This window comes from Cupressus sempervirens, chromosome 10 (assembly GCF_028749045.1).
Source record: "Cupressus sempervirens isolate cs-2001-9-10 chromosome 10, ASM2874904v1, whole genome shotgun sequence".
NCBI classification, from domain to species: Eukaryota; Viridiplantae; Streptophyta; class Pinopsida; order Cupressales; family Cupressaceae; genus Cupressus; species Cupressus sempervirens.
In genome coordinates, this window is record NC_143127.1 from 967,712,615 (window position 1) to 967,725,394 (window position 12,780).

The window sequence follows — 12,780 nt, forward strand, 5'->3', positions numbered from 1 at the left end:
TCCTTGCCCAGGTTCACTGATATGGTTTTCAACCTCATTCACAACAACAGCTCTTCTGTCACCAACCTTAGGACATTCATAAGCTCTATGCCCTTCTTCATGACATTTGAAACAAGTACTCTTAAACTCACCTCTACTTATCCTTCTCTTCTGATCAATAGGTTTTGGTTCATCTTCTGCACTCAATTTAGCCTTTGCTAAGTAGTCCTACTTCTCCTCCCGTCGGGAACTACCTTGATTTTTCCTCTTCAATTTCTCTTCTACTCTCAAAGCATATTGATAAGCATCCTCAACGAACCAATATTCAACATACTAACCTCATCCTGAATATTGAATCTCAAACCATTACTATATCTAGCCACCTTCTCCTTAGACAATTGTCTATGCCCAGACCAAATAGTCAACTTGTAAAACACCTCTGTGTAATCTTTCACATTCATATCCTTCTATTTAAGATTCTGCAACTTCTTAAACAACTCAAGTTCATAATCCATAGGAATAAACTTAGCCTTCAATTTAGTCACCATCAATCTCCATCTAGTGATCTCATTTCACCTTCCTCTTCTCTATCTCTTTGCAACTCCTTCCACCAAAGAGCAGCATGTTCCTTCAGCTTAGTTTGTGTCAACCTCACTCTGAATGGACCTCCAATGTCCTCTAACTCAAAGTAGTCTTCCAATTCACCAATACAATCAATCACATCTTCAGGATTCAAAGAACTTGAGAAATTAGAAACCTCCATCATATGCTTTAGTTTTAAATGAAATCCAGGTCTATCAAACTGACCAGCCCTATTTCTCATCATCTCTCCACACGATCAGTTGTGTCCTCATGTAATAAACGAATTTTCTTAACTAAAAAGAATATGGCTATAATCTGAATTAAAGTAGGTATGAAAGTAATACATCAACTAAATTACCGAAATAAACATCTCTAAATCCAATTCATGGGAAATTAACTGAATTAACATTCAACTAAAATAATTTCCAACTGGAATAATTGTTTTCAATCATATTTATAGAAAGAACTTAAATCATTATCTTTAATTCTATGGTATTTGATATTCACAAGAGAAAGCAAATGCATAGCAAAGGATGGAGAAAAAACATACAAAATCTAACAAGAGAGTCTCGAAATGGTTGTATAAGCCTTGACTTTCGGATAAGAGGAGAAGCGTTAGCTCAGGCTTAACCTCCCAACCGCGGACCATATCAATCCCCACACAATCTTTTTATAAGAAAGGCCCTCCCTACCTCAGGGTTAGGCTTGGGGCACTGTTAGTCCAGCCATCTGAGCAATACCAGTGTTTAGAATGTTCGCTCAGTTATAGACGGACATGTCTGATTGACTGGCGTTACTGACATCATGTGATCTATAGAAGGCAAGTATGCCTTTAACAACCTTGGCCAAGGTTTTTGGATGGGTTTCTAATACTCAATCACCACCGCTTGACTTAACAACAAGGTAATTTGATGAACATGCATGAGCTAATGATTAGTTCTTTAAAATTAATAAAATTACCATATCAATTATGATTATGTTTTTCTTGTTCTTGCAAAACTTTCTTTCCACCTCTTCACCCTCTTTCTTGGCCAAAGATCCAGGTGAGTCCTAGGTGTCTAATTATAGAGGATATCAATTCATTTGTTGAAACTCAATTGAGAGAAATAATATTTCAATACTGGCACATTACAGTCCTTAAGACTCAAGAACTTCACTTAAGAAAACTTTAGAGGATTATAACTTGAATGTGAAAGATCAACTGAAACAAAGAAGAAATCTTAGCATGACATGTGTATTTGGTTCAGACTTAACGTGGTGAGATAGCTTGATTGATGTGCTATTCAATATCACAGCCAAGCATCGTTATTTGGAAATCATTGAAACTATCCTTGCATCTATACTATCGAATGTAGTACATATACCAAATAAGATTGGGAAAATTGATCACATAACCTAATCAATGAAAGAAATGGATCCTTTCTTAGCTCCGAATGGTCAGCTCTCGAAATCTGATTTTCAAATAGCGGATTTGAGAATCAAAGACCATTCAGTGACAAGAACAGCAGCTCGATTTCATCTTCAATATCAGTCGCAGGAATAAGGAAAGAAAAAGGGAAGTGGGAATGGAAGTAGAACTACAGAATTTGGGCGCTTTCTCTCAAACTTATGTTCGAGCATAAAGACATACAAAAATAATATGGAAGGCTTAAGGAAGCTGTGGCTCTTGGTAGCAGTTATAAAAAGATTCTTGGTTCACCGATTTTATAAAGAAGATGCCAAGTGTACTCCTCATCTCTTATAGAGACTTATAATTATGAGGAAAGAATTCGAAGGTTTCCTAATCAAAAGAATAATTTATAATTATATATATATATATATATATATTTGCACATATATATATTATTTTCGAATGGTCACATCATATTATTATTTTGTCCAAGGTTATACCTATTAGGATACGCATATCTAAATACCTGTATAATCTCTATCCTCTCAAGGTATACGCATATTTATGTATACGTATATTAACAGAGATGAGCTTGTATAATTTAATACTATGGTGGCACCATACTCATACTTATGTGCACATTAATATATATGTATTATTTTGAAGTGATGAGAATGTCTACATAAACCATTAAATGTATGTATTTTTCTTATGTTAAAATGTTTAATGTTTTATTGATTGTCCAATAGCTCATGCGTGTCCAATGAATGTACCCTATTATGCAGTCGCTACATCCTTACCAAGATAGCTAGAGGTCATACCTGTCGATCGGACAAATGGACTAAGGTAGTGCCCCATTCCGTAGATCCCGTTAAGCAATGTTTACCCCCTTCTTTTGCTCCTACAACCACCCGTGCAACATTTTCCACAATAATAACAAGTTCTCATGATAAATCCATATCAACATATAACATAGATAGTAGCAAAGAAATTAGTTAATAACCACCATTCAGAAAGAAAGCAACTGTTAACTACCAACATCAACATATGACAAGTAATAGTTAACTTCCATCATCAATAAACGGTTATACATGATAATTGATAACAACCATTTCATATGAAACAATGGTTACATATAACTACCCTTTTCATATGAACAAGGAAAATCAACAGTTTTTAACTAATCATCTCAATGGCTATAATAATTTTAAATAGGTCAAAAATTTGGGATGTAACATCTCACCACTCGATCCGACAACCTCAAAGTCTTCAGCAACTTTCTCATGACCATCTTCAGTTCCCACATGCCGAGGTACACCACCTATAGCACTTATGATCTCAGCGATCATATCACTCTTCATTAGTGCCATCTCAGATCTAAATTATGCTTTAATCTTCTCTGAGATCCTTGCTTCCATAGCATCACAGGGATTTTTAATTGCCCTAGGGTCCAATTGTCTCAAGGGCATCTTCCAAGATCTTTCGCAAACCCTATGCAACAAATCAACCAGATCCAACCTTTGATTAGATAATCCTCCCCAAAGTCTTGGCGCAAACTGCCTTAGCTTCAGCAATCTATCTACAAACTCAGGAAATCCTTCACTCTGATACCATCTGATGCAGTACAAGGCAGAAGAATCCCCAAAGGAGATGTCCTAGCCCCCAACAAATGACCACACAACGAAAACACTACACAAGATACACAATCCGATACCAAATGCAACTCTTTATTCATAAAATAACTGTTTACATGCAATGTGCCCGGCTATAAGGCCTTCCGAGTTTTGGCCAAATACAATAGCAATTACGAAAACAATTCTGCAAGATCCCTCAAGATTCAACGCAAACACTAGCTAGTCTAGATCCACACTCTCGTAAAAACCTCCAAGGAAGATCGAAACTTGTGCTCACAAGCCCACCAAGAAATCTCCTTGTTTCCCAAGCCTCAGCTACTAGCCCTTCTCAAAATTCACTCCTCTACTTCATCCTCTTCTCCAAGCTAGATGATTATGACTAAAGACTCCATAAGACTCCCTACTTATACCCAATTAAGCCACAAGTCGGCCTAGTAAACTACAAATTAAATAAACCCTTACATTAAATAAATGTTGAGCCACAAGCTGGCCTTCAACAGATATTAAATACCAAATGCCTTAAAAGGCTTACAACACTTATTAAATACATCAAGAACAATTAACTAAGACCAAAAAGACCAAAATAGGTCCACACAAACTCCAACGATCGATCCACATCACGATCTCAATCCTCATGTAATAAATGCACCAAATCATCCAAACAAATCCACGAGAACTCCATCTCGCAAAACATACTGCCGAGTGTTAGCAAAACCACAAGCATTGCTAAGCTCGCACAAGCATTGCTGAGCAACATGGCCCATGCCGAGCAACAGTATATGCCGAGCACCCTCAATGACCGAGCACCTTGGCCAACACTACACCCAATAACGACCGAGCACCATTCCTTTAGTGACCGAGCCCACAACTCCAAGCCAAAATCCCTCCAACATGCAAGATTGCCAAATACCTTAGGATGCTCCTGCATCAAGACTCTCCCGAGGAGGGAGTTATTATTGGAGACTTATATGTCAGGTATCGTAGTGTTCCTCCTATGTAGGAGGCAGTTGCTTCCTTAGGTGGGACCGAGGCACGTATGGAGTCACCCAGCTCTGATGTTGGTGATATGGGTATTACAACGGAGTCAGTAGCTGTGGGTTCATGCTCTAGTATAATTGATTTACAGCCTAACGTTGAGTCATGTCTACAGAGTCAGGTGTCAGCAGTTGAGGCTTTATTGGGAGATGTGGATGCAGATAGTATGGACACATCCGATGATCCATGTGATGATTCTATGAGCTGCACTAGGTATGACACCCCTTGTCAGATATTGGGTGATGACTCCGAGGAGTTTTGGATGGGTCCCAAGATTGATGTTTACAAGATCTTACTATTGAGGTGGAAGCTGAGACATGTGAGGGATTCCATTTCATCGAATAGGTGTTGGTTGAGGTACCGAGTAGTTGTATCTCGGATGCAGAGGTGTGTGAGGACGATAGCCCACATGCAATGAGCAATCTTGTGGTGGGTAGTTTTGATTCAATTTTCTATCAAAGTGCAGTTACTAAAACAAAGAACTTGCATAGGAGTTGGGGGTTATAGAGGCATCATGTGACCAAAGAGTTGAAGGAGAGTGATAGTGGAATCTCTTTAACTCTTGAGCATTATGATGCTATTTGTCAAATGCTAGCTACATCTGGTTGGGGTGCTCCTATGTCAAATGAGCACAGTGATACTAGTCTTTCCCTAGTAGAGATTCATTCACTTCAAGAGGCTGTCAGGATCTTGAAGCATAGTTACACTCAGTTAGTTGCTAACAAGGATTAGTTTCTGGAGTGGGGTAGCACCTATTATGAGATGTTGTTAGGGAAAGAGGAGGAGGTATCTGAGCTCACCTAGGAGCTTAAGGTGATTGTAGACTCTCTTCAGTATACTCAGTGGGCTCTTCAAGAGTCAGAGTCACAATTGGATGAGTTTAACATAGAGTTAGAGAGGGTACAATCTAGCCTCAAACCCTGTTCAATTACATATTGTGCTTCTTGGTGAGTTTGCTTCCACGGTTGGGGATGAGGGATGTGATGATGTGGCAAACACATCCGTCCAGGATATGGGTGCAGTAGGTATGGATGAGGTAAGAATATCAGTGAAGTCAAGCTCTCATGATGATTTTCTTACTTCTGCTGAAATCGAATCTATTTCTTCATCTCATACAACTGATAGCATTGGACAGTTGGCGGTGATGCATTTTTAGAGGGATCAGCTGTGGGTCAAAGGGGAGCAAGTTGATGTTTCCACATATAATTTATACTGCATAGAGTCCTTCATGGAGTATCTATTGGAGAGTTTGGATGTGTGAGAGGATTCATACAAAGTGTCTGAGGGTACTCTCATCCGAGGCTCCCATGCTATTCAAAGGTTGGTGGGAAAGATTGTAGAGACTCTGTCTTCTATGCTTCCCCACAGGGATTTCAAGGTTGGGTCTGCTAACAAGATTGCACAAGATCCTACCCAACCAATAGTTCAAAGTCAGAGATTGGTGCCATTTTTTGATTCCCAGACTGATCTTGATGAGCCCTTGACAGAGATTGGAAGTTTTCATCGGCATTAAACTATGAGGAGTGCTCATCAATTTTTGTTTGACGCACAGGTAGAGCATTTGGTTGGGTTGGCTCCAATTTCATACCAACCATTATGGGATGGGTTAGCACCATTTTCTGCAAATGGGATCAACAGCTACAAGTTAGACCATTTGCAAGATCCATACACCCAGGACACATTATCAATGGTTGGAGTTGATGATAATGATTCAGGTACCTATGGTTGTTACTATCTCCACAGTGTAGTTGGTGTGAGTGTCAATTTGATGGGGACTTAGGTGTGGACAGAGTTGGTATTTTAATTGGGTGGAGTTCTGATGATTTGTTGCCTTCATCAGTGCCTAGGGTCAATTTTCAGATGATTTTGAAGTTGATGTCCGTTATTTGGGTGTTGGTGCTTCAGGAGTTTCTTGTAAACAACAAGGAGAGTACACAGTTCTACCTATGGGATCCAGGTGGACTGTGATGTTCATTTTGCTTCGGGATTGCATGGGGACAAGCAATCTTGGGGAGGGAGGACTGTAATGTCCCCATTTTTAGCAGGTTCCTACAATTGGCTTAGTCAGTTCACCATCACGACCCTCGTGAGCTGATAGTGGGATTTGAGGATCTCAGTTGTGTGGTTATAGGCTTTCCAACAGACTATGGTGTGCTTTGGCTCTATTTGAGGAACTTACTATTTATAGTAAGTCAATTTGTTGGTTCCAATCAGCTCAATTGAGTTAGAGGAGTTGGGTGATGTTCTTAGATTTTATTTCGAGCTTTCGGTTTGAGCTCCAAGAATCTTGGAGGGAGCGTCTATTTATAGTAAGTCACCCCCTCAGGTTCATTCATCATCTTTCATCATCAGGATCACTTTGGTGTTGTCAGATTTCAATTCTGATGCTTCTTCAATTGTTTTCGCAAGACGAGTGAATTATTATTATTATTCACCTAAATACACTGAGGTTGCTATTTTGCTAGTGTTGTTGGTTGCTCACCTCAATATCATAGCTCATTGGAACCGGGACAAAAAGTTTTTAAATTGTGAGAACAAGAAACAATGGCCTTGCGTGTCAAAATATTAAGTTATGGTTGAAAAGGTCATTTTTGGAGCCAAAAGCAATTAATAAATGATATTAATGGCACTTTATTATATATTAATGTTGTGTATAGGAAGCTTCTTAACTGGAGTTCTTCTGGGAAACTGGTGCCATATAAATATGAGGACATTTGATGAGAAAAGCATCCGATTATTGATTTGTCTATTTGCTTGTCGTCTTTGTGACATATTCTGAGGTTGTTTCCTGTGCCCTTGCTAAGGTATAAGGGTTTGAAGCTGAGAGGTACGCTCAATCACTGCTGAGGTATAGTGATTTAATTCTGAAAATTGTTTGTCTCTCCTTAGTGCTTTGATTGTGGCTGGAGTTAACAATGTAGTCGAGATTGTTTGGAGTTGTTTATAATTTGCTGCTGCCTGGACTATCCTACCATACATGTTGACTTGGAAGTTTGCTGATGACTGAAGAAATTGAAACTAGTTTATTATGATCTGGATACTATTTTTTTTAATTTCTGGGTGTGATTTTTTGAGAGGAATTGGTTGTCTTTCAGAACTGTGATTAGTGGCAAGAGGAGCCGGTTTATGCAAGTGTAATTGTCTGATTTGGAAGGGTTTGATAACAGCAATTATAAGTTTCAGACCTGCATTTTTGTTTGGGACTGTTGTGTATGCTGGAGGCTCCATTGTGGCAAGCAGTTCACATAATATTTATCATATCAGATCTGTATGGAAGCTATTGCAATCTATCCAAGTTCCATGTAAGATCATTCAATTTAATATTGCAATTGTGAATTTCAGTGTGATAAATTGTAATCGAGTGGGATTGATTGCTAATGAATAAACTTAGAGGTTTGGTGTGAATCATTTCTCATTCCAGTGTTGTCTATTTGTAAAGTCTATAGGGAAGAACTGTATATCCATATTTTGCTTTCATCTGTGCAAATTACTTAGAACCAAATAATTCTGAATAATATAAGCTCTCCATTGCATTCTCTAGTTGTTGTTTGGAATTTTAGAATTTCATTTGTACAGTGAGAATAGTGCAGCCTCCCAAGTGTTTGAGAAAATGAAAAATTATTGATTAGTAAAGAGAACTAAAGTTTGTTTGAGGTCATAACCAATAGGGTTAAAGTTATAACTGGCTAGGGGTTATTACAAAAACAAGTCATCATGAAGACAGAAACGAAGACCCACAAATTTTGGCATGTATATATCCTTTTGACTCAACTTTGTCATTGATGTCAAAGGGGGAGAGTGTTAGTATGAAAAATTGTAATGGGATATAATAATGTAAAGGGAGATATAAGTTAGTGTATAATATCAAGGGGAGCATATATGTAGAACATGGTAAAGTAAATAAAATGATCCACATTTTTGTAATTTTGATGGCCATTTGAAATACTTCACAACTTTTGAAATTCTATAATTTTGGATACTTAGCCAATTTTTCCCATATGTTGCCATCAATGTTAAAGGGGGAGATTGTTGGTAATTTGGCTAGGGAGATATGTTAGAGTTGTCATTTATGGCAACATATAACTTACTTTGAGAAGGCAAAATGAAAAGATAAATCTGAAGGCGTAATAATTTAGAAAATTGTCTAAGTACATATCAACATAACAGTGTATAGTTAGCGCAATTTGTTTAGTGCAGTTCACTAGAGACACTTGGGCTTATGCGCACTTACAGGAAGGATGAAAATAGTGTATACAACACATGGTTAATAGTGCTTAAGGTTTGGCTATGTATAGACGGAGTTATTACAAATTTACCAATAACAGTTTACCCGAACAGAACACAGAAAAATGTGGAATAAAGACATTTTGGTTGAGGAATTGTTTTGGTTGGGACAACATCCTAGATGTTAACCCACACATGGCAAAAGTTAATTCAAAATATTTAGCTTAGTATCAAGCAGCACGGCCGATAGGATGAAAGATTGTGATATAAAGGAAGTGCACTTTTGTTTAGCAAAGTACGACATTGTATTGTAATAATATGATGTTTGAATGTGCACTTTCCATGGTTAGTATAGGTGCGAATGTGATGCTAGTATAGAGGAGTACAATTGTATGATCAGTTTTGAAGAAGGACCCAAAAGGCAAATCAAATATTGAAGATATCAGCACTATATAAAAGTTTTTTGTATTTATCTCTATTGACAACATTGTTAAGTGGTATTTGTTTATTTGAGCCATGGGCTCTTCTTTTAGTATGAAAATCCTTATATAGATTATCTTTGTTTTTGTTATGAAAAATCGTTTGTTACACTTCTTGCATACTTTTGTATTATAATACTAACTCCTAACAAGGTTGAGGTTTCTAACAAAGCCTAGTCCTCTAACAAGGACAAATACACTATACAAATGTAATAGACTTCTAATAGGGTCAATATCTTTCACAAGATACTTTTGATTAGTGGATCATTTTGAGGGTACCATCCCCATTGGGGTTTTCCCTTGGGCAGGGTTTCCTTAGTTGACAAATAATGGTGTTATGAGTTGCATTTTGTTATGGTTATGTTTACTTGTCAGTTTGATCATCTATGCAAGTTTAAAGATTGTTAATTATATTCATAGTTGAGCAAAAGTTTGTGGAACACTGATTCACCTCACACCCCGTCCCCCCTCCCTCCCCTAGTATTCCCTATTTCTAACATGATCTACATGAAATTGTTGTTTCACCATTATAGAAACTTGAGGTAGAAACACCGTGTCAAAGTTATGAAACGCTTCAAGACCTAATAAAGGCAGAAAAGACTTTCCATGGTAACCACATTGAGATTTAAAATATTAAAATTTCAAGACACGCCACTTCACTATAAGCTTACTGAAGCTCAGGGAGAAAAGGCTAAACAATGCTTATTAAGAATTTAAGATACACAAGTCGAAAGCTTGGCTGTTGAGAAATCAACTACCATAAATGCTTCACCAAGGGCACCAGTGGGTGGATTTAAGGCAATTTTGTGACAAATAAAACTCACTTAAATGCGGCAGAATTACCCAGCTCGATAAAAAGTAAAAGCCCAAGAATCTTGCCTCTATATACCAAGCAAGAGGATTGGACATATCTTGGCGGCAATAAGAATGGCTATAGCCTCAGTAGAATGACAGCGAGCTACACAATTCGGTTTGAAATCCCCAACAGGAAAACAGAAATAGCAAAATAACATATCCATGCAATATCGGTCCAGCAACGAAGGCTTTATGATGAAATAACATAAGAAAGAACCTAACTCTAGACCCAGGTACAAGGCCTTTAAAGGAAGCCCATAACCGTATTGGGCATGTGACAACCTTATAGTGTAACAAAATAACGCACATTTGAGCACGGCGCATTTTAAAAAATCTCAAAAATGGGCCTCAAGGTTAATGGAGAAACTAGTAAGTACGGATTCCGTCATACATTTGGAAATTGCACTTAAATACTAGGTAGTTTCTTTTACAACGAAAGTTAAATAACAATGAGTCATCTTAAACTATGACATGTAAAGAAATTCGAACATGGAAAAATTATAAAAAATCGAATTACCAAGGCATTGGAAATCAGGTCTGACGATGATGAATTGGCCTTAGCATTAAGAGGGAAGGATGGAATTGATGCAAGAGAACCCAATAAATGCCTTCGGTTGCAAAACCCACACCCACAGACGGTAAATGGTCGAATTCTGGTATTTTTTTTGCATTCACCATCCTCAGCTGTGGTCAGATCAGTTTGCTTGAATACATGCGTGAACTTGAGCTCTTTCTTTTTATGAAGTCTGCCATTTGAGAATATAGAAGACGGAGACCTCGTTATCTGACAGCGTTGATTGAAGTCTGTATGACCATGGAGGGCTTGAGAGCGCAAGCCTAAAATCTCAAGAGCCATGACCTACGATTCCAGTAGAATTGTCATTTTGACGTTGTATATAAGCTTAGTCCACCGTGGACCTTTGAGATGGAGTATCCCGAGGAAAAGATTAATCTGAAAAATATTACATACTTCCATTGTGTTCTCTGACGGAAAATTAATTCATACTGTTCAAACTATATCATGCTGTCAAGGTGTCGGTCGACGTTACTATCGTTAACGTAATAATTGTGTCACTCCTCCCGCATTTAAGATAGATAGATCGTTAGATAAAAAATTTAACGTCCACGAGGCTTAATATTTACCATTATTCTTTGTGGTGTCACTCCTCCATTTTTTTTGTACATTCATTTTACTTAACATTTATTATCATTTTTCTGTGACGTCGGTCTTTATTAAACATTTAATATTAAACAGTAGTTTGTGGCGTGCGGAATCTTGAATTATTTATCAAAATTATAACTGTGGAATTTGACTTTGACTTGCTAAAAGGAATACAAAAATGACCAAGTTAGAGGTTGAGCTAATATTCTCCACTCTAATTTTTATCTTTTAAAGTTTAAATTTAATCTTAGGCCTACGTCGACCTTATCCTTACCAGCTTTTTTAATGGGAAATGCTCAAATTCAATGATATATAAAAATGGTAAATTCCTATCATTTTTGGATCTTTCATAACATCATCATTAGTTAGAGATGTATTAAAACGAAGCATACCATAAAATGACAAAAGATATGGGGTGACATTGCTACATATAGACTGTCGAATTCACATATATTACCAATTCAATTATAGCTATAATATAAAATATAGTACAACTTTAATATTAAAGATTAACAATATTATATTATTATGTATCTATAGAGGAAAATAAGAAAATAAGACTTAAGACTATATTAGTAATTAGTAGTTGTTTTCAAATAATAATATGACATGAGAAGTTATCATTTCTTTGTATATTTTAATTCTTGTGTGTGTGTGTGTGTATTCTTTCTCCATTTTATTTTATTTTATTTGCTTATTATTATATCACTTTTAGATGAATTAAATGAAAATTTTGAAGTTGTTTCTGTATATGAGAAATATGTTAGCAAGTAATACTAATCTATTCAAAAACAAAAGCATTAACTAGCATATAAATCATAACATAAATGAGAGATTAAAGAGGAAACCCCAATTGGAAATGTGAGCCAAATGAATGGACTCTCCCAATAGGATTTAGCTCCTTGCTTGGTAGATGGGTCTAAGGATTGGGATGTATGCTCAAGGTTCCCAAAAACTAGCTTCAATGGAGATGGAAAATGGCAAATTGGTAGCTTTGTGAGCTCTCAATTTGGCATCATAAGGGTATGGTTGATGGCTTTTGGCTCTCAAAAGGGCATTATAACTTTAGCTCCAAGATTGTGTTATTTTGCAAAAGGGAAGGATCCAATTTATAGGCAAGAGGCTTGAGGGATTGAGGGCTAAGATGCAAGGATGGGAAAAAGCTCATGGAGGGCTCAGATTGCATGAGAAGAGAGCACATGGATTGTGCTTCCTTACAGCCAATCAGGGAGTGACACATGTCACAGGGTGAGAGGATGGAGGAAAGGGGAAGGATGAGTCAACAAAAGAGGCTCAAGGGATAAAATCTTTATAAAGACCCTCATAATGGCTTGTAAGAGCAATAAAAGGGCTTGAAAGAGTCATTTATGGCCTAGTGGGCTTCATAAAGTTTTATGGTTGAGATATTTTGAGGGAGATGAGAGCAATTTCGACTTGGGC

The 12,780-nt window shown here is 37.2% G+C and overlaps 1 protein-coding gene across 2 annotated transcripts in view; it reads right to left on the bottom strand.

Annotated features, from left to right (window-relative positions):
- The window catches only part of LOC149537197 (uncharacterized), a 288,523-nt gene extending 277,476 nt beyond the window's left edge, over nt 1-11,047 (bottom strand). For both annotated transcript variants that reach the window (XM_089807357.1, XM_089807356.1), the window contains exon 1: nt 10,696-11,047. In XM_089807357.1, coding sequence (XP_089663483.1) covers nt 10,696-11,034 — 339 coding nt within the window. In that variant the 5' untranslated portion in view covers nt 11,035-11,047. The remainder of the gene's footprint in view (nt 1-10,695) is intronic.
- Between the last annotated feature and the right edge of the window lie 1,733 nt (nt 11,048-12,780).